Below are 22,544 nucleotides of genomic sequence, written 5' to 3' on the forward strand. Positions count from 1 at the left end.
AAAAAAAAGAAAACTTGTTTTGTGGGTCAACATTTACATGAATGTATGTTTTATATACTTCTAATGTACATAAATAGCACAGCGAGAATTGTATTATATAATACAATATTTTCAATAACTGCAATGTGTTAAATATTGAATTCGATTAAATTATAACCGTAGCCGTTTACTTTGTTTATCTCTGATCCAAATGATTTGCAGCTTTTGAGATTCTCACATTAACTAGTAGAATGCCAAAAAAAAAAGTTTACTCAAATTTAAAATTTCATTAAAATATTATTTATGGAAATATTTATTAGCATATAGTTTTGGTGCAAACATATAGTATGCAAAAAAATACACAACGCATAGTTTATTTGTAACTGGAGCACACATGTAATAAAAGCAATCAATATAAAATTAATTTTGTTCGAAATATAAATGAATATTCAGTGGAAACTTTCTCAAACATTGTCAGGAGAAATATTCGATTTATAATTTTGTATGTTTATTTGTAGCTAATTTTCAATATTCAAATATTACTGTTTGTTCCATCAAAATCAAGTTCTTGTACGGAAACTTTTTTATTTGAGAAAGGTATTACGGCTTCAGTGAAATTACAGTTAACGTCTTTTCTTGTTTAATTGTTACTCTTTCCACACAAATTGGCAGCATTTACTTAATTTCTATTCCCCTTCCCACATTTAACATAACTTCAAGTTGTCTGCTTTGTTCTTTTTCTTGAAATATTCAAAGCTTGCTAAGGAATTGACATTTTGCTTATTTTCTTGTTATAACTTTCGCAAATCGGAATATTGTTCACTGGTGTACATGGCGTATAAGTAACTGTATCTGCAATCATTTAGTTAAATGTTAATTAAACACTTTCATTTCGGATTGTATTGACATTTCGAGTTGAGTGGAGCAGTTTATGAAATTTGACACACAACTAGAATACAACAATAATAATATATAGAACTATGTAATTAGTTATCTTATATAATAAATTTATGATCCACTTTCACCGTTGTAAATCCATATGATGTTAGAATTGATGCTGTTTAATGTCAAAATTAATTAAAATATTTGTCTGTTTCTCGTGCATATTCTTTTGCCATTTGTTCGAGAAGTAGCAAGTAATTAGTTAGCACACACGATTTTGTGGTTTCCCAGCCACTATTTTCTCTACCCTAAATGGTTATCAATTTAGTCTGATACAGCGCTGTGCTTATTACCAACAATTGGCTTTAGACAACTGTAAATTAGCCGATTTTCGCACCTCAGTACTCTTGATGCTGTCATTTGAGATATCAGCTGAGGAATATATACAGATAAATGTATGATGGCTCTGATGGTTATTTACAACACTAAAATGAACTAATATGATCTCGCTTACGCAACTTTCATACAGCGATACTAAATTTGCAGATAATTTCTTTCTAAAAATTTATATTTTTAACTTTTATTTGTCTATATCATTAAGCGTATACAAATAATAAAAACAATTATTATTTTCACCACTTTTTAAAATTTTTGGTCCTCCTAAGGCATATTTTGTTGTCTGTCGTTCTAATACTTGATAAAAAATTTATCCACTTTGCACAGAGTTTTCTCTTACCCAAATATCCTGAATGATATGATGAACATAGTTTAGTTAGTTCAGTTTATATTTTTAGAGTGCCTGTTATCGCGAATAGCTTTTCTTACAGTCATCCACATTTTTTGTGGACTTTTCTGATGTTTTCGCTGGTAAAAACTGCTTTTGGGCGTTCACTGCGTTCACCGTGTTCAATGCGATGTGTGGAAAGTGGCGTTGTCTTATTGAAACCAAGTGTCGACTTTTTCGGATCAAGTTTTATTTATAACTGTGGAAAAGGATTTAAATAATTAAAAACTTCATGTTATATTCAAGCATACATTACCTTCAACGTGGGCAACATTATTTTTGTTCGCATTCGAGTATAATTGATAATGTCTGTATGTTCTGCATCTGGAGCATTTGTGTCATTACAGGGCTTTTTCTGTTAAACGGGCTATCCGTATTACTCCATACTTTTACACAAATTATTCAACCCTCGCTTGACACCAGAGTAACTTCCTGCTATAAGTAAAATCACTTTCATTAGCTCTAAACACTACAAGTGCTGTAATATCGATTACACTTAATCAGGAAGTTTTTCTATGCTTAACGAGAATGACTTAATTCCTGACTTTGAAACTATTTTTGTTACCTTTATAGCTTTAATAATCGGTTTACGGCACTAAAAGGGTAAAATTTGGCAATAAAAATATTTGTCAAGAATCAGTATCGATCGATAGATAAAATCATGGAAATCTTTGATAATAATGAAAGCATAGTTTATTGCACAAAACTCTTTGAACGCCTTTAACAATGGTAATGTCCAAGTAATAACATACTTACATACAAGTATTTACTGTTTGGATATTGTTCGGAATTTGAAATATAACCAGATATGTGCACACAAAATTAAAGGAAATATTTTCGTATTATATTTATTGCTCAAATGTAATAAAAGCAAATCCATTAAAATTAAAATCCAACTTTCGAGTTGATAAAGTTTTGGTTGCAATGATAAAAAGTTCAGTACGAAGAACGGAAAGGGAGCGGAAAGAGAAAAAATGTGATGACACCGTTACATTTAAACGTGATTCACTATTACATTTGTGAAAGTTCTTAAAATATTTAACTGCAATTAATTTTGTTGGGAACATAATGCCTTATTGAGTCTTTTATCAATTTGCTTATGTACAATTCAATATGCTTATGTTCGGACGGAAGCCTAAAATTTTTGAAAATAGTACCTAACCGTATTATTTTATATTAGAATTTTTAAGTCGTATTGAACATGCTCTGTGTGTCTGTAATAAGCTGTAAATGGACAAATCACACCAAAGATAACAGAAATGTAGCAATGGAGTGCGCATTTAACTTTCGGAAAGATACTCCAATGTCTAGAATACATTAAAAGTATTATTTTAAGTATTTACTTACACTAGACATTTCGTATAACTACTGTTTTAGTGTGGAGTATCTTTTAAAGACGTTAGACCTATGTATATTACTTTTGTCAAAAGTGTTCCAGTAGGATGTTTTGAAAGACACAGTTAAGCAATACTCCCTTCGATGGGGCACAAGATATTGCAGCAAGGCAAAAACCAGCAGTGGCTTAAAAGCAATTTTCCTGGTTTCAAAGCTGCAGATGGTTGACCGTCTAGAAATCCAGATTTGAATCCATTCGTATTTGAGTATGAAATTAATATGTGCTAATGTCATTTTAGACATTTCACGCAATGAAAGTACGTTATTTGTTGGATAAAATCTCGATCCAATACTATATATTACACGAAAGTTGTGAAATTTCAACACAGTTTGAATTTTTACCCCTAAGTTACAGAATTCCGTCTTATTTGTTTGTATTCATATTATTGAAAATAACAGAAATCAGTGACAATGTTGTGCACGTTAGGTTACATAAACCTTTAATGCGCTCACCGGGGAAAGTAATGCAACCAAAAGCTAATGGAAATTTGCCGCATTCCCAGCGTTGGAATGTGAGGTAGTAAACATTTTATTGTTTTGTTTAATGTATTTTCCATAACATTCATCGCTATGTCGCTGCTTTGCTATTTAATTCCAACAAAGCAATGCATATCGAAAAACGTTTTTGATATTCCCATGATGTTTTTATGCTGGCGGTATTACATTGTCCCATATCCTCTTAAAAAAGTATGTCGTGCGATAAATTTCGTGGAAACAATTATCATATTCTACTTCATACTAAGTGTATACTATTATATGTAAAACATAAGCCTGTCAATAAAATGCCGAAAAGACTATTGGCAACTGGCACCCATTCGCACATGAAATTTGCTTGTGCGTATTCATTTCTTCTACAAGCACGTATCCCAAGGCAGAAGGTATAATATTTCCTCTAGCTTGATAATGAAATACTATTTACATTATTCCTTTACAACTTTTAAACCAGGATACACTAATACAAAATCTTGCGCTCTACAAAAAATGTGTGATTTTTTTTCATAAAAATATTCCCTGGAAGTTATGCATAGTTAAAGTTACATAAGTATACGTCAAATATACCATACTGTGTTCATACATTGAACTCTGTCATATGAGGAATATAAAATTTATAAGGCATAAAGTCAAATGGAATTTCCTGTTAATGTTTGTTACGATAATAACTTCAGAATAATTGTTAAAAAAGTATGATATAAAAAAATATAAATTAGCTTCATTTGATTTTACGATTTTCCTTTCGATCGAACTTATATAGTTATGTATATAAATTTTCATTATATAAGAACATCATCATAATTTTAGTATTGATTTCTTTAACGTCCAAACTAGATTCAGACGGATATTTAAACATTTTAACTTGTTTTTTAGGTGATATTTAAGCAAAAACAATATAAGAACTTGCTTACTGCTCTAGGAAAATATAAAGTTTATTTGAACAAAAAAGGCTTTAAACATTAATTAGTTTTGAAAAAATGCTGCCACTAAGGCCTTTTTAATTCCAAAATCATATAATGACTTTCTAAACCTACTCTGGTATCCTAAAAGTATCTTACAAGCTTCAGTACCAATGATCTTCTGGCTTAACTGTGCAGAATTTTCAAATAAACAAATTGATAAAAATAATTTTTGAAAACTTATGTACTAAAGTGTTGCCGACATATGTATGTATGTATGTTTCTGCTCTTTCGAATTTCCTTTTATTCGTACAGCACTTTGAAAAACGGGAATTATTGCAATAGGATCGTGTGTTTTGTTTCATACGTCAACAACTCTTATTTCATTGCCGCTCTTTTATTCAGTGCTTTTTTAATAAATTCTTTATAGTCACCAGTAAAAGCATTTAAGCTTGATGTTAAGTAAATTGAACGACAAAAGCATCTTGATGTGGTGAACTTATCCACACTGCTTGACCAAGGAACTGCTAAAATGAGAGTTGTCGAAATATTATCCGAGCTTTGTTGCTTTTATATGCATTGAACGGCTAACTTTTGTAGCCTAACAAACAACCGCCCATACACTTAGTTAGCAAGTACATATATAATACATTTAAAGAGTAATGTGCTTAACCGACAGTACGGTTAATGTTCCCCCTGCGGGTAGGGGGGAACCGAATATACCGTAAGAGGCGACTAAAATCCACATGAACTGTGTATGACATTTGCAATCAGAACAAGTGCTATAATACTCAGCTTGAAATGATATTATAGTTTTTTATATTAATTCCTAATATAAAGACATTTGTTGTTCAAGCGACAAATGTCACCAGTCATGAGTTGGGATTACATACTATGAAGCTCAAACTGGTAGTAGCCAAATGTTACAAAAGTCACACCAAAGACTTTAACTTGGTACCACGGGGAGCAGTTAGCCCTTGGAGGTAACTCCAATCTGCTCATTGGATTTGGCCCTTTGTGGAGATCGTGGTGGCTGTGGTTTAAACCTAAATGCAGGCAGGGAGTCGCATTGCGGCCGGGTGCCGGACCCAGAGTACGGCAGAGGTTTTAGGTCGGCCTCGAACCCGACCAAGGCGGCTAGGGAGTCCCACCCTACCAATTGGAACCAAGGTGTAGGTGCAGGTGCATGCACTCATGCTTTGGTTCTCCAGAGTATGGTGCAGGTGCATGCACTTATGCTTTGGAGCGCTGATCAACGCAATGTATTGATCTAGAAATAGAAAGCACCGTGAATTTAGGCCTTCGTAGGCAGGTAATTCACGTAAAACACAACGGACTCTGTACGGTTAATGTAGCTTATTTGCTGTTGTAGTACACTGTGACCGTTTCGCTCTTGTACAGAGCACGTAATAACGATCATACTTTGTAAATCTCAGAAAACATTGTGCCCCGGTGTTACCAAACAAGGTATCCATGGTACTAACTGCTTTTTCATACAGAATATGACCCACATGATATTTTGACATGCCCATTGTCGCAAATTCTAGATTTCCCTCCATAAACAAGAGAAAAGTACTGATCAAATTGCCATTTTGACGTTCAATTAACAACTTTAGACGGATGATTAAATTACACTGTGGAACATTTTTGGGATTATTGTCTGTGGGGTGAGAAATTCCAAGTCAGGGTGATGGTACTAGGTCAGTATAGTAAAACCCTCAAAGGGTTTGGCGTTCATATGTGTCAGTTTTTTTTATGACCTTTTAAATTTTTTCCTTATTTTGATGTTTTTTAGCTTAGTTGTAACATTTTGGCAAAAAGGAATTTTTTTTTTTTGTTTTTTATGTTAAACTACGTTTTTGCCAAAATGTTACAACTAAGCGAAAAAACATCTAGATAAGGAAAAAATTTAAAAGGTCATAAAAAAAACTGACACATACGAACGGTTTTACTATACTGACCTAGTACCATCTCCCTGGCTTGGAATTTCTCACCCCCCAGATTAGCTGTTGTACTGTGTTATCATTCCTTTTTTTTCATAAAACATGTTTCAATTTAAATTATGTTCTACATTGTACAACCTTCCATATTCACAACACAAAATTTGACCTTTGCTTTAAATGAGACATGTGCAGTATAAATTTCAGTTTAATTAACCACTTCATGTCTGGTGACATATTGCCCATAGTACTATTTGAAGATACTTAAACAGTAAGAAAGGTTAAACAAATTTACGATGAAAGGTGTTTTAAAAGGGTAGACACGGGGTAGACTAACAAACCGAATAGATCCGGGAGGCAAGAAAGCACACAATATTGAGAAGGAAACTTTCTTAAAAAAATCTTTGTCATTTCCAGGTTGTTCCAAGACAAAATCTGAAAATTTACGACTATTGTATACGGACTTAAGCCCAATACCTTTTTAAAAATCTGCAAGGTGGTACTTTGAGACAGTCCCAGTTTTTGAGAACGTCTTGGAATTTTTTAAAATTATAACTACAATACAAATTAAATAAAAACTAAGTGCTGGTTTCAGATTAAAATATTAAAAACATTTTGTTCAATATATCATAAAAATCAAAAAGTTTTTTTAAGCAATTTCATCTCCTTTGTCTTTATACATGTATACACCATATACTTAGGGATACCACACACTTTGGGAACCCGAAGATTTAATTATAAGGACATATACTAGAATAAGTCAATTAATAAACAAAAGAAATTCATGCCTTATTACGCATCCTTGTTATTTCTATTAATTAATTTAATTTTATTAGGGCCACATATTGATCATTACCTACTATTCTTACACCTATTAGTTATTTGATACTATGTTTCCGTTACTGATATTTCTTTTAACCCTAGAACACACACCCGGGTACAAATGTATTGTAACTTTTGAACCGCTATACCTCTATACCGCTAACTTAGGATCTAAGAAGATTATTTAGTTTTGAGTTCAAATTCAAAATTTGAACCAGATCGGACCATTGATTCAGGAGCTACAGCCTTCTAAACACATTATATACGTAAACACACACCCGGGATACGTTTATACCCCAATAGTAAAAATCCTCATAATAATAAAAAAAAAACATTTTTTATATTACTAGCTGACCCCGCAGCCGTTTTCCTGCGTGAAATTATATGCTTTGAAATGAAAAAAAGTTTTAATTATATTGTGTCGAAAATTATTTATTTTCGATAATTTTTTTGATTTCTGTTCTGGTGCGTAAATATTCAAAGAAGATGGGTTTCCAACTCATCAACACGCCACATATATCTGGCCAATTTTCCCTGGAAATTGAATACGTTTGAAATGAAATGGCTGTCCCTTGTATTCGATAACTGCGTCATAATCAGTCGGGTTCCATTACACAGTTTCGGCGCATGAAGATTGTGAAACATAATAACGACAGATCCAACTTTGAGACGCAAATGATGCAATGATGGTATGCCACCAAGGCTCTCCAAAGAATTTGGAAATTCCACTGGATAATTTACGGTTTCGTCTTTCTTGTCAAGACGATCGATCGATTTATATGAGCGCTAACCTCCCGAAATTTGACTTTGAATCTTCCAGTTTAAGTCATTAACATTGGTATTTTTGGCAACTAAAAATGCGCGTGCACTCAAGCAATTGCAGTTACGATAATTTTGCCAAAGTGCGGATAAACATTCGTGATGAGTTCATCTTCCGTTGAAGTGAATTGACAAAAGGGATGTGAAATTGATATCAAACCACTGGAAGTATCAACCGAAATTTGCCCATTTCCAATTTTTAGCGAATACAATGTAAAATGTCATCGGCAATGTCATTTTTTCGTATCCCATAATTAACGCGAACTTGAAGGCTGATATGTCGCGAACTTCAGTGGCATGCGAAGTAACTATTGCATTGTTCTTCGTCTGTTTCCAGTGATTAGCATGTTCCAGCAAACGCAACTGCTGGCATGCTTCTCAAAAAGTTGCACACACTGTACCATTCACAATACGCAATGACTTAAATGAAGTTGAACCGCGAGACGCACAACAGTCGGAAAACTTTCATGAATTGCAAACCATATCAACCCATTTGATACTGCTGATCTCATATTGTTCAAGGCCAATAACCGCTATGTTGCTTTCTTTGGTGACGTACTTGCAGACGTATTTGATCGATTCCACCAATCTGCAACATTCAACATTGACATGAGTTTTGAATGTGAATTAGACAAAAGTGGCGAATATGGTACGATCCATATGTTTTCAACTTCGATGTGTTGTTAACGTCGATATTCACGCCTCTAAATGCTAAATGTTCTGCCATTGTCGTCTGGTGAGCGACGCCGATACAGTGGATATCCATCATTTCTCATTGAGCACATGAGTAGTGTTTCGTGCATTTATTGTCAGACATACAAACTAAAGTGGGATTGTAAGGTTCCCAAAGTCCATGAACCATATTGGTCTTCACCACTTCGTATAATTCTGGATCTATCTCTGAATCAGAAATTTCCGCTGAAATGATTTCATCAATTTGATCTGGTGTAATCACCATCCGCATCCAAAGAAGAATGTGTGCGTGCGGCAACACGCAACAGAATACATTCAGCATCTAACAGCACCATATATACCATAGGTTGCTTCAAGACAAAGACCATCAAACATCGCAGCTATTGTCTAAAAAGTCGTGCTGTGATATCGTTACGATCGCTAGCTGATTGACCGCGATCCATAATTCCGCACGTATGTCATCGCATTTTGGGAGTACTTCTTTCCTTTCTATGGGCTGCCATACGTTGATGGCAAAAAGAACGCCGACAAATATTAGCGCGACCTCTTCGTGGCTTCGTAAAAAATTTCAATCAGTAATTGATCACTTCACTTGATCACTGAAACACACATAAAGTTTTCACTGAATAATTTTCAATAATTTTTCCTTTGGATAGCCGGAATAAAAAAGCAAGCGACCGCAATTGAACGATTCAAATAATTTACAAATCAAAATATTGAAAAACAAAACAAACAAAAATTGAAAAAAATGTGTATGAAAAATGTTAATTTTTGGAATTGTCCAATTTTCCGACTTCTCCTCACGAAAAGTATAAGGTATTTGTTTCTAAAACTTTCCCGATCCACAACAAACAACCTTTAAAAATTTCATCAACCGTTCTCTTAGTGTTACTAACAAACAAACATTCATTTTTATATACATACATATGTACAACGTTTGTATGGGGAAAAGAAAAAGGTTTCTTTTAGGGGTTTTCCGGAAATTATTCGGATTTTTCTCGCCGTAGAAACCATCTTTGAACTTCAACGAACATTTAAGAAGAAGAATTGGCCAAATTGGTTCAGGCGTTATTGAGTTATGAGCGTACATACATTTTGGCGATTCATTTTTATTTATATACTTAAGTACATATGTACATAGATTTTTTTATTTGAAAAATTAAAAAATATTCATTTCACACTTTATATTATTGACTTTTATTATAAAAATTATAAAAATGCATCTTATATCTAAGGAAAATCATGGCAAATAGAGCAATTTGTTGATGTGACCGAATGTTCAAGACACATTGGCTTCTTACATTTGGCGCACAGCTTTCTGGTTTTTCTACGGCGTTTTTCCTCTTGTGCGTAACATAAATAGCAAGATCCGGACACAGGTTTTGGCGTGCGCGCTGCGGCAGATGTTGATGCTGCTGTTGACACCATTGATTCCACCGGTCGGTTGAAATATGCTTCAATAGCAATTTTAGTCGAAAAATTTCGCGTTACTTGAAGATTTATGGCTCTGGCTTCAATAATGGGCATACACAATGCTTCAACCAAGCTGCGCAGGATCTGCTTAAGCCCGGGTCCCACTATCGGCGCAAGGTACCAATTTTCGGCGTATTTCATGTACCGATAATGTGACCGCATTAAATATTATGAAATGCGACAATCATGGCCGATATTGGGCCTACAATGCACAACCAAAATCGACCCAGTTGCGCCGATAATGTGAACGCTATAATGTTTGATAAAGAGCAATAAAAATTGAAAAATGCGCAGATTTTTATCGGGCACTTGAGCACCGATCGAATACGCCAATCACCACCAATATCTCTCTTTTTCAGCAAATTTTTATACTCTCGCAACAATGTTGCTAACGAGAGTATTATAGTTTTGTTCACATAACGGTTGTTTGTAAGTCCTAAAACTAAAAGAGTCAGATATAGGGTTATATATACCAAAGTGATCAGGGCGACGAGTAGAGTCGAAATCCGGATGTCTGTCTGTCCGTCCGTCTGTCCGTCCGTCCGTCCGTCTGTCCGTCCGTCCGTCCGTCTGTCCGTCCGTCCGTGCAAGCTGTAACTTGAGTAAAAATTGAGATATCATGATGAAACTTGGTACACGTATTCCTTGGCTCCATAAGAAGGTTAAGTTCGAAGATGGGCAAAATCAGCCCACTGCCACGCCCACAAAATGGCGGAAACCGAAAACTTATAAAGTGTCATAACTAAGCCATAAATAAAGATATTAAAGTGAAATTTGGCACAAAGGATCGCATTAGGAAGGAGCATATTTGGAAGTAATTTTTTTGGAAAAGTGGGCGTGGCCCCGCCCCCTACTAAGTTTTTTTTACATATCTCAGAAACTACTATAGCTATGTCAACCAAACTCTATAAAGTCGTTTCCTTCAGGCATTTCTATATACAGTTTAAAAATGGAAGAAATCGGATAATAACCACGCCCACCTCCCATACAAAGGTTATGTTCAAAATCACTAAAAGTGAGTTAACCGACTAACAAAAAAGTCAGAAACACTAAATTTTACGGAAGAAGTGGCAGAAGGAAGCTGCACCCAGGCTTTTTTTAAAAATTGAAAATGGGCGTGGCGCCGCCCACTTATGGACCAAGAACCATATCTCAGGAGCTACTAGACCGATTTCAATGAAATTCGGTATATAATATTTTCTTAACACCCTGATGACATGTACGAAATATGGGTGAAATCGGTTCACAACCACGCCTTCTTCCAATATAAAGCTATTTTGAATTCCATCTGATGCCTTCTCTGTATAATACGAGTATAAACATTAGGAACCAATGATGATAGCGGAATAAAACTTTACAAAAATACGGTATTTGAAAAATATGTAAATGACGTATTATGAAATCTCGATTATCACTTTACCATGCGAGAGTATAAAATGTTCGGTGACACCCGAACTTAGCCCTTCCTTACTTGTTAAGCATTAATTTGAAACAATTTTTCAATAATCTTTAAATTCGAAAGTTGAAACAATTTCTCCAATCAACACCAATGTCTCAATATTTCTCAGCAAATTTTTAAGTATTAATTTGAAAAATCTTTATCAATAATTTTTAAATTTTGAAGTTGAAAAAATTCCACATTAATCGTCATTATTTTTGAATTGATTCCCGATTCCAATCGAAAAAACAAAATAGACAAAAACATCGAGTCGAAGGTCTTTGATTAATCGATCTTCGACATCTCTACTGGTTGCAAACATATGTAAATAAAACATAGGTGCGGTAAGTTGCATACAATAAAATTAAAATGCATTATTATATGAAGTAATTAATTAATAATATTTAGAAATGAATTCAGACGACGAAGTTTTTGAAGGTATTATGGACAATGTGATTGACGAAACCATTTCTTCCACACCCAGCAAAACAAAAAGACGAAAAAAAACACAAATAGTGTCATCATGGACAAATGAAAGCACAACAAATTTGATACAGGCCATTGAAATGTACAATTGTATTTGGGAATATTCCTGCCCAGAATATAAAGATCGCGCCAAAAGAGATAAAGCTTGGAATGACATCGTGGAGAAATTTCCAACCCAAGAAGTTGACGGATGCAAAGCAAAATGGGCGAATATAAAAACGGCATTTTCAAATGTAAAGAAAAAAATGACAACTAAATCAGGCCAAGCGGCCGGTAAAGCTTTGCCACATTGGCCGTTTTGGTCAGCTATGCAATTCTACTGTTTGCATGATCGCTGCAAGAGTAGTTCGTCCGTCTCAACTCTAGATGTGGATGCAGATGTAACGCCACCACCAACAGCTGCCCGAAGTGACACAAAATCCAAACCCTCTGCAACTGATGAATCAGTGACAACAGATGCAATGGAGACCGCAATTCAATTTTTAAATAAAGAAGAAGACCACTGGCATGGAGTGGGCATGTATCTTGCACTGCAAATGCGTGAACTATCAAAAAGAAATAAAAGAGCAGCAAATAAACTTCACGCGGAATTAATTCAAGTAGCTATGAATGCTGTCTTGCAACAAGATGAGGAAAATTTATCATAATATGTTGATTTATAAATACAAATAAATACAATTTATTTAAAGATTATGAAAAGTGCATATATTCTGTTAAGTGTCTGCTTTGTTATATAAATTTATGCTGCCACGGCAATTCGCCGTCTGGTGACATGAAATAGTTTTCAAATTCTTCACGAATAGTTTTTGCTTCGTTGCTTATGTAGGAAATTGATTTATGCTCTGTGGCACTTTCAAAGGTAGGTATGGAAATATTAACGCGTGCACCTTTAATAATATTTCCATCCTCAGTGCAGCTATCTACCAATCCAGTAGCATAACTTATATTTTTTGTCATTAAAAAATTGTGTAATGCGCAACATGCTAACGTCACTCTCGTTGTTTTATTTGGATTCAGCTTTATTGGTCGTGAAAAGATTTCGAAGCGCTTCATCATGATTCCAAATGCGTTCTCGACTATTCTCCTAGCCCTTGATAACCTATAGTTAAAAATACGTTTGCTACCAGATAAAATGCGACCAGGATACGGCTTCATCAAATAATTTTGCATTTTAAATGCATCGTCTGCCACTAAAACAAAAGGTACATTCATTTCACGACCTAATAAATGACGAGGAGGTAAATTTAGAGGTAAATTTAGAGAATCCGTATCGAGGGCATGCTGCAGAGAACATTTACTGAAAATACCACCATCTGAAATACGCCCGTTACAGCCGACGTCAATATACAAATATTTATAACTGGCATCAACAACTGCCATAAGCACTATGCTGTGAGTTCCTTTGTAGTTGTAAAACGTACTTCCTGATTTTGCTGGTGCGATCATGACCACATGCTTGCCGTCAACTGCTCCTATGCAGTTAGGAAAGTTCCATAATAAATCGAATTTCGAAGCAACTTCAGCCCATTCTTCTTTTGTTGAAGGTATCTAAATAAGGGGAAATATGAAAAATATACATATGGATTTGGTAAAGTATGTGTTCCTACCTTCAGGTAAGTATTTCGAAGTTGACTGTAAATCGCATCACAAACTTCAGGAACAAATTTTGAGATAGTGTTTGGGGCAATACGGAAAAAAGCTGAAAGACTTTTGTAGCTATCGCCCGTGGCCAAAAAGCGGAGAGTGCAGACCAAACGATGACTTGCTGGAATAGCTTCACGAAAACATGTATCTCTTTTTTTAATCAGTGGGGAAATTAGCTGCAGTAACTCATTAAAATTGTTTTCATTCATTCGCACGTAACTTTTAAAAAGAAACTTTTGATTATCAACTTCTCGAAATTCACGTAAAGTCGTTTCATATGCACCATTAGTATTTCTTCTTTCCAGCCAATTTCTCACCCAGATACTACGTTGTTTAGGATTTGTTTTGCGTTTTTGATGTTTCTTTTTCAGCTTTAATGTTGCAATAGTAAGAAGAGCAACTGCAACTTTTTTCTTCTTCAAATAATCCATGTTTTAAAATAAATAAAAACTGTTGCTGCAAACAGCTGATTGAGCACAACAGTGTGACCGCGTTGCGCCGATTATCGTAGCAGAATATTTAACGCCGATATGCGCCGATAAAAAATGACACAATATGCGCCGATAATGTGACTGCTAGAAATTGACTCAATTTTGTTTTGGCATTTTGCGCCGATGTAGACCAATAAAAATCGGTACAAATTGTGCTACTTGCGCCGATAGTGGGACCCGGGCTTTACGCTTGTTGTTTGTTCTCCAAGGCAACATAGGGTTATTCAAATCGTATACAATGTAGACTGCAAGAGTTGTAATGTCCAACATGTTGAAGAACATCGTTAGTGACCATCGTTTTGTTTGTTGTAGGATATTCCGCAAACATTTGGTCCATTCGATCAACACCACCTTTGGTACGATTATAATATTCAATTTTTTCAGGTTTCCCACTGTCAGCTATTTCAGCATCATTATGCATGGTCGAAAGCAAAATTACTGCTTTATTTTTTTTGGGAACATAAGAGCACATTGTCACATCATTTTTGAAGCCAAATGTCGTTGAACCAATTGTCCTGTTTTTGTTCTGCTTCATTTCTTGAGGAATATATGATTTGTTTTTGCGCAAAGTTCCAACGAGTTTCCAGGTGAGAAGCAGTTCTGCAACTGGCAAGGTCGTAAACAAATTGTCCATTATAATGTTTCGGCCACTTCCTTGGTATTTGGCAGACAAATCCTTCACCACTCGTTCGCCTTGGTTCGTTTCCCTACCAGTTTCTGCTTGGCCAGTATATATTTGTCCATGCAGTGGATATGCATTTGTGGCATCGCAAATCCACCAAACCTTGACACCATATTTAGCAGGTTTTGACGATATGTACTGCGTAAACCGTGTGCGTCCACGGTAAGGAAATAATTGTTCATCAATCGTCAAGCATGGGCTTGTAATGTGCAGCAATATTATTGTTCATCATCGTCCACAACTCACTGATCGGTGCTGCTTTATCAGATAGTAAGCGTGTTTCACAAGTGTTTTTATCGTCAAATCTTAGGAACCGCAATATCGAACAGAAACGGTTGACTCCCATTGTAGCGCGATATAGAGGATAGTTTTTGACGCTCCATAAATCTCGAACATGTTCTCCAATGCTATGGTTCGCACCAGCCATAATAAGTATGCCAAAAAATGCATACAGCTCTGTATTTGACACAGGCGTTAATGACTTAAGAGTTGTGTTTGGGTGCGCATTGTTGTAAGCATTATAAGTTTCTTTTGCTAACTTATTTGTATGGCGCATAATTATATCAGCCATTTCAACGGTCATGAAACATTTGAATGTTTGCTCTATTGACAACATTTCAGTGCATCTAGCTGATCCAGAACGTTCTCTTATAATATTTTGTCTGAGTGCCTGACGACTTATATTTGGTTCTTTCATCCACTCAGTACCATCACGTGCAATAAATTTTTCGGCACTACCAGGTAATTCATTATTTCATTATTTTCTTCTACCTCTTCTTCTTCATCGTCTTCTTCATCATCCTCATAATCAGGTAATACTTCTGCGGCACTTTGCGAAACTTCAGCATCGTCATCAGCAATTTCAATGTCATTGATTTGAATTTCATCTTCTGAGTCAAAGTCATAGGGAGCGTCATCGTCACAAATTTCATGAAATAAAGATTGTATATATGATTCTCGCTGTTCCTCAGTTAGCCTGCATAATAAAAAAAATTAGTACATGTTTACATTGTTGCTTATTTTACATTTTTTACCTTCTATATGCTGCATTTGATAAATATTCGTTTCTTCTTGAAGTCATTTCGTTTCCAGTTATTTATAGTTTCAGTTATATTTATTTTCACTTATACTTTCACTTCTTACACTTTTGAGCACCAAAACAATAATGAAAATATCAACAGGCAGCATTTATAACAACACCTCGTGTGAAAACAACCCTTGCAGCTGCATATAAAATACAAAAACCAGTTATACCAATGTATTTGCTACCTATGTACGTACCCATACCTTGCGCGACCTTTTTGCACATATCTTTTGAAGCAGGTAGAATATTTCAATGAAATAAAAACCAAAATGTGTATTCGTTGCTACTCTACAAGTACATATATTATTATAAATTATATTATTTTGTTTTGCATTTATCAGGACAACAACAAAAACAAAAATCCACTGTTGCATGTCCTGACTATATTTGCCCATATCGCTGGAACCAGTAGGAATATTCTAAAGAAACAAAAGACAAAATACTTGTTATATATTAAAATATACATTTCAAAAAAATCATAGAATCGGTTGAATAAGCATTAAAAGACCCGCAAAATAAGGTCCCGGGTACAAACGTATCACTGGTGTGTGTTTACGTGGTATTTTCTGGGTGTGTGTTCTAGGGTTAAGTTGTCTACGATTATAACAAACTGAAAGTAAAGCCAAAATATTTTATGATGTTGAGCAAGAGAAGGGTTACTGAACCAAAAACAACATGTATTTATAAATATTCAGAGCAGTATATTGGTTCGATTGGTTATGTGGTCTCTTTAAGTAAACTATTATATTTCTTTCGTACGGAGTGTTAATGATAATAATAACATTAATGGTAATTTGTGCACAAGGTATCCAATTTTATACATTCCCTGTGTGTGATACATTACGGGAAGTGACGCCATATCGACTATTTAATTTGATATTATAAAAATCAGAGAGCATATTCTCTTCTTAATAGTGTGCCTTTGAACTCAAACCCAGGTTCATGCTTACATTAGCCCACCTTATACATACAAACATCTTAAATAAATTAAGAGGGCGGAACTCTCTAGAAATATAGTGCCCCAGTGCCTATAATGGATCAAATCAAGTCTGCAACTACTAAGTATGTCCCAAATATAATACTAAATTTTAACTCTGTGCAATCGATTCGTGTCGTAAAAATTTTCCACAAATGCTTTTTAATGAAACAGTACTAATAACTTTTCCTTAGCTTTGTTACTAAGCAAGAAATGGAAAGATAAACCATACGGCGAATAAAAATATCAAATAACTTAATAGTAGGTATGCTGAAATTAGGTGAATAGCTAAGAATTGCATGGAATGCTAAAACATGCAACGATATAAAAGTATTATTTACTGATAACATAAGTTGCTTAAGAAGAACTTTGAACAATGAGGAACGTTTGAAATTCAGACTTGAAGTTGTAAACTAAGATTAAAAAATATTACCATTTTGACACGCACCAAACTTATACGAAAAGTAAAAGCTTTTTATTATCTCTCTTAATAATGTTTTAGTGTACTACATACAAAAAAGAATGTGAATATTCGATGAAAATGAAATTGTTCAATGGAATAAAAATTAAGCAGATACAAAAGTCAATAATGAAGCCTTTGGGCATATTTAATTAGCACTTCAAATAAAAGTTGGAAGACTGAACTTTGGCAAATTGAATAGCATAAGTGCAGCCAGGCAATCTTGGACGATGGTAGAATCCACGTAGTCGCACGAATTATCGCCCACAGGTTTTGCCGATTGCTAACGCTTTAAATTCAAATCAGATCGAAAGTAAAGCTAATAACTTTGCGATACAAATTAGTTTGCAACTTACGGCGGCTTGTAGAACAATGGAATGAATAGGGTAGTATTAAGCTAACTTTATCTTGTGAGCTGCATAAATGTCTTATGCTTACTACTAATTGTACACTTATCATTTATATATCTTCTTTAGCTATTATAACCGTCATGCATTTGTGTGTAATGCAAATTTAAAACAAGAAAAAACACCGAAGCTAAAATATCCTTCAGAGGCTTTAGCGATGCCTTAGATAATAATATATGTGAAATTTGGTGAAGATACATTGAATTGATCAATCAGTTCGTTGACAGCTAAATGCTTTAGTAATTTGATCCGAACAATTTCTTCGAAGATTATCTTCGGAGAATAATCTATGCCAAATTTAGTACAGACACTTTTGAACTAAACGAGTTTTCCCTACAAGCTTTTGGTTCTGATCGTTCAGTTTTCATTGCTATATTTTATAGTTGTACGAAATCAGTTTTGACAAGTGAACAACTTTTTGGGTAGAAAAGGAGATGCGCAAAATTTCAGACTGATATCTCAAAAACCGAGAGACCAGTTCGCGTATACACTGGCAGGCAAACAAACAGATACGACTAAATCGACTCAGCTCGTCACATTGATTAGTTTTAAAGAATGCAAAAGGTTCACAAATGAGCTAGAGGAAGTAAAGGTTAAATTTAATTAATAAATATTACTGCTTTATAATATTTAAACAGAATTAAATCAACAAGTTGGACAGCCACAAAATTGAAGATGGAGTTAAAAAAGAACAAAGTTTATTTCAAACCAACATATCATAAATATAGATTTGTAGGTTAATAGTGGATACCGGGTGTCAAAAAAGCAACAAAGATATTATTACGTATATGTATATACCCAAAGAATGAAAAGGTAAATAACGAAGCTCAATTCACAAGGAAGTGTAATTGGCCACTAGGGAACAACCCTCAGCGAAGCAGTGGAAAAAATAGGAGACAACATGTGTAATATTGAACTGAGAAGGGAAACTTTACAAAAATCTTTTATTTTTCTACTTCATTTTCTGGAAAAAGGAGCAATATAGCGGGGCGTAATATGTAAGAAATTGTTCTTTCAACGATACATTTCGGAGCAAAATTTCCGTAAACGACTGTTGGTTTGGTCGACTTGATTTTGGTCACCAAATGACTAGTCGTATACTTATACATTAAATACAGCTTTTATTCACACATTATGTCACAAACGTATTTACAAAACACGAATGACCAGCCAATAAAGTAGAGGTGAAAGAGCCGAATAGCGAACTACCACATAATATATATAATTTTTTGTATGTAAAATTTGTTAGTTTTTTTTTACAAAAAAAGATTGTCCTTACCTAAGGCTTAGCAATGTGTGATATATCTACAAGTAGGAGAAACTGCAGTTTATAGCCTCGTGATAAGGGTAAAACACACTGGCTCTAGTTGAGGGCCACAATTTAAAGCGAACACAAACTGAATCGAATATTTGTTTGTTTCTCCGAAAGATGTTGTTTTACCAAAAAGGGTAACTATAAGATTTTCCACAAAAACGGCAGAAACTCAATGCACAGTCTGTAATGACCTATTAAGCATATAACGAAATTCTTGGTGAACTTCGCTACAGTTTTACGATAATAATATTTCGTTTATAATATTGAGAAACAATTCCACAAATTAAACAATTCTGATTTGGTCCTTTAAGTAAATAAACCAATTTAATCCTCTGTACTCCATATACCGAATATAAGTTTTGGGTCTCTATAATATGAATACAGCCATATGCGCCGACGGCCGGCTCATTTATCAGGAACAAGATTAGCAAAGACCAATTCTCATATTTGTCTTGAAAACCGACCTTTGCCTTTGCAAATTCTACGTATATATTTATTTTTTTATCCCTCTGGTTGTCCATTCTCCAGAAAAAATTTTCAATTATATAGAGTAATACCCCGGACTTACGCGATAGGTGGGTCCGAGCGGTTGCCGTGTAAGTCGAATTCGCGTAAGTCGGGGTTCAACGTTGCATATAAATACATATAAAGTTTGTTTAATCGGGACCAGAGTTTAAAGAAAACAATAATTTAGAAGAAAAATGTTTAATAAAGTGTAGGATAATAAAAAAATATTACATTGTTATGAATAAAGTAAGCTAAACCGAAGTTATTTTGATGTCGAAGGCTTCATATATTCTAACAGTATTGCCTGACGAGTTAAATTTTTCTTCTTTTCACGTAAAATTTCCTCGTAGCATACCAGTAATTTTTTTATCCCTCGTTTTGTAGTAGAAATGCGTTCTTCATTAGAATCAATTTTTTCTAAAATTTGTAACCCCTTTTCAATTGAATTGAGCCCTTCTGTTAAGTTTGCAATTGTCATTTGATTTACCGATTCAACTGGGTCTAGCGAATCAGTTTGGTCAATATCTTGCTCATACTTACGCATTTCTATAACCTCGTCAATTGTTAGCTCTTGATTGTGTGAATCTAGCAATTCTTGAACGTCATCATTATCGACCTCTAAATTTAATTGCTTGGCGATATCGACCACTTCTTCTATTATGCTATCGATTTGTTCAGGATCTGAAATGGTTTCTCCTTGGGTTTCAGAGGTGAAAAAAAATGGACACAGTTTTTTCCAGACACCATTGAGAGTTTTTTGTGAGACCTCATTCCAAGATTGTCCAATAATTCTTACAGCATCGAAAACATTGAATTGCTTCCAAAAGTCTTTAACAGAAAGCTCATTGTTTTGTCTCATAGCTTCATGTAGATGTGCAAATGACCGCCTTGTGTAGTAAGCTTTAAATGTTTTAATGACTCCCTGGTCCATTGGTTGAAGCAAGCTGGTAGTGTTTGGTGGCAAAAATACAACTTCCACACGTGGATCAAAATTAATTAGAGTTGCGGGAGGATGACCTGGCGCATTGTCAATTAGTAGCATCACTTTAAATGGGATTTCTTTTAATCGGCAGTAACGTTCGACTTCAGGAATAAAATGATGGCCAAACCAGTCTTCAAAAAGAGAAGCTGTCACCCAAGCTTTTGCATTAGACTTCCAAATGACAGGCAAACCAGCTTTAGATTTATTTTTTAAGGCTCTTGGATTTTCTGAGCGATAAACTAAGAGAGGTTTTAATTTACAATCTCCAGCTGCATTCGCACCAACCATCACTGTTAATCGATCCTTAGCGGCTTTAAAACCTGGAAAAGTTTTCTCTTCACGCGCAATAAAAGTTCTTTTAGGCATTTTCTTCCAAAAAAGACCTGTTTCATCTACGTTGAAAATAGTTTGACTAGTGTAGCCACCTTCATCTATCATTGTTTTGAGTTTTTCTGGATGGAGAGATGCAGTTTCTTTATCAGCGCTTGCCGCTTCTCCACTCTCTGCGATGCTATGCCAATTACAACGACTCTTAAATCGGCTGAACCAGCAGTTACTAGCTTTAAACACTTCATTTTCAGCCGCCTCCCCAGCTTCTTCTTTGCTTGAAAGCACACTGTATTTTGATCAACAGGACAATTTTTCACTCTTACTTGATTATCACACCATGACTGTAGCAATGTTTCCATCTGCGCGATAATACCGTGACGCTTACGGATGATACTTGAATTCAAAGATTGAGAGTCTTTCACAGCGGTCATAATTTTTTCTTTACCTTTTACAACCGTTCGGACTGTTGATTCCGGTAGGTCAAATTTCTTTGCCAATTCACAAATTTTCATTTTTGCTTCAAAGTCTTTAATTATATTCAGTTTACACTCCAAAGACAGTGTTTTTCTTTTCTTGTTAGGCTCAAATGACTCATTTTTCGTTCTTTTAGACGACATAATTAGAAATTATAAGTAAAACGCACTGCGCACTTAAAACAATTTCACGCGGAACACGTTTAAACCTGTCGCAAATTGAACACTGAGTGGGCGGAGCGAGAGAGCCGATGCGCGCGGCAATCAAAATGAAAAACCGCGTATCTTCGAATTCGCGTAAAACGGGGTAGCGTAAGTCGGGGTATTACTGTAATTATTAATAAATGTACTTGTTATTAGGTAAAGAAATGTTTAACAAAATAATTTGTTTTAAACTACTTTCCGCATATAATTCAGTATATTTGAAACATTACAAATATCCTCCTAGTTCGATGTATAGTTTAAAACTGTCCAAATAGCTGACCTATTATAAATTACTACCTCCCAGTATAAATATTGTAATCAGTTTAGTTATAACGAATAAATAAATGTACAAACTAATTACTTGCATGAGAAGTCAACTCATTATAAACGGAAAATATCCACCAATTAAATGTAGATTACTCATCAATTAACGATAATGGTGTTCAATGGCAATTTAAGGTGTAAATAAATGTTGGAAGAAATTATTAAGTATATGCTCGTAGGCTGCATCATACATTACATACTATATGTATTATACAATTTTATATTTTAATTTTTGCAACAATCCATTGAACCTCGCCTTTATGCTGAAAGTACATAAAATGGAATTTCCATATGCTTTTTACTTTAATCCTTCAATGAGCTGACCTTGGTGCACGCTGAGTTCAATGACTAACGTGATTTTATTTTGAATTAAGAGGGAACATGAGGGAAGAATTTCACTGACAAAAAAACCTTTTAGCCTTACGTAATTATTATTGATAATCAATTATCCTTTCGAATATTTAAGTTACACTTAATAAAGAAGCTTCTACAATTAAAACTTTTTGTAGGTTTTTACATATGTTGTTGTCCGATAGTTACCGTGCAATATTGCCCTCTTTAAC

At 34.6% G+C, this 22,544-nt stretch overlaps 2 protein-coding genes and 1 pseudogene across 2 annotated transcripts; 1 reads left to right on the forward strand and 2 right to left on the reverse strand.

The window, feature by feature from the left end:
• Positions 1–11,883: 11,883 nt before the first annotated feature.
• On the forward strand, positions 11,884–12,795 carry LOC120775751. Its single transcript, XM_040106079.1, has 2 exons — positions 11,884–11,960; positions 12,025–12,795. The coding sequence occupies exon 2, from the start codon at positions 12,027–12,029 to the stop codon at positions 12,747–12,749; it is 723 nt and encodes a 240-aa protein (XP_039962013.1). The 5' UTR covers positions 11,884–11,960; positions 12,025–12,026; the 3' UTR covers positions 12,750–12,795.
• Positions 12,796–13,186: 391 nt separating this feature from the next.
• Positions 13,187–13,955, reverse strand: LOC120774619 (protein ANTAGONIST OF LIKE HETEROCHROMATIN PROTEIN 1-like). Its single transcript, XM_040104345.1, has 3 exons — positions 13,710–13,955; positions 13,309–13,650; positions 13,187–13,201 (listed from the first exon to the last, which is right to left on the reverse strand). Exons 1-3 carry the CDS (start codon positions 13,953–13,955, stop codon positions 13,187–13,189), a joined length of 603 nt encoding a protein of 200 aa, XP_039960279.1.
• Positions 13,956–15,612: 1,657 nt separating this feature from the next.
• Positions 15,613–21,770, reverse strand: LOC120774620 (annotated as a pseudogene).
• Positions 21,771–22,544: the final 774 nt, after the last annotated feature.

Source organism: Bactrocera tryoni, chromosome 4, assembly GCF_016617805.1.
Source record: "Bactrocera tryoni isolate S06 chromosome 4, CSIRO_BtryS06_freeze2, whole genome shotgun sequence".
In the NCBI taxonomy this organism is placed as follows: Eukaryota; Metazoa; Arthropoda; class Insecta; order Diptera; family Tephritidae; genus Bactrocera; species Bactrocera tryoni.

Bases quoted from the DNA above. Each gene is read 5' to 3' on its own strand.
- LOC120775751 (XM_040106079.1), top strand. From the start codon at position 12,027: ATGAATTCAGACGACGAAGTTTTTGAAGGTATTATGGACAATGTGATT.
- LOC120774619 (XM_040104345.1), bottom strand. From the start codon at position 13,955: ATGAATGAAAACAATTTTAATGAGTTACTGCAGCTAATTTCCCCACTG. The intron at 13,651-13,709 runs GTAGGAACACAT...CCCCTTATTTAG, and splicing joins TTCGAAATACTTACCTGAAG to ATACCTTCAACAAAAGAAGA.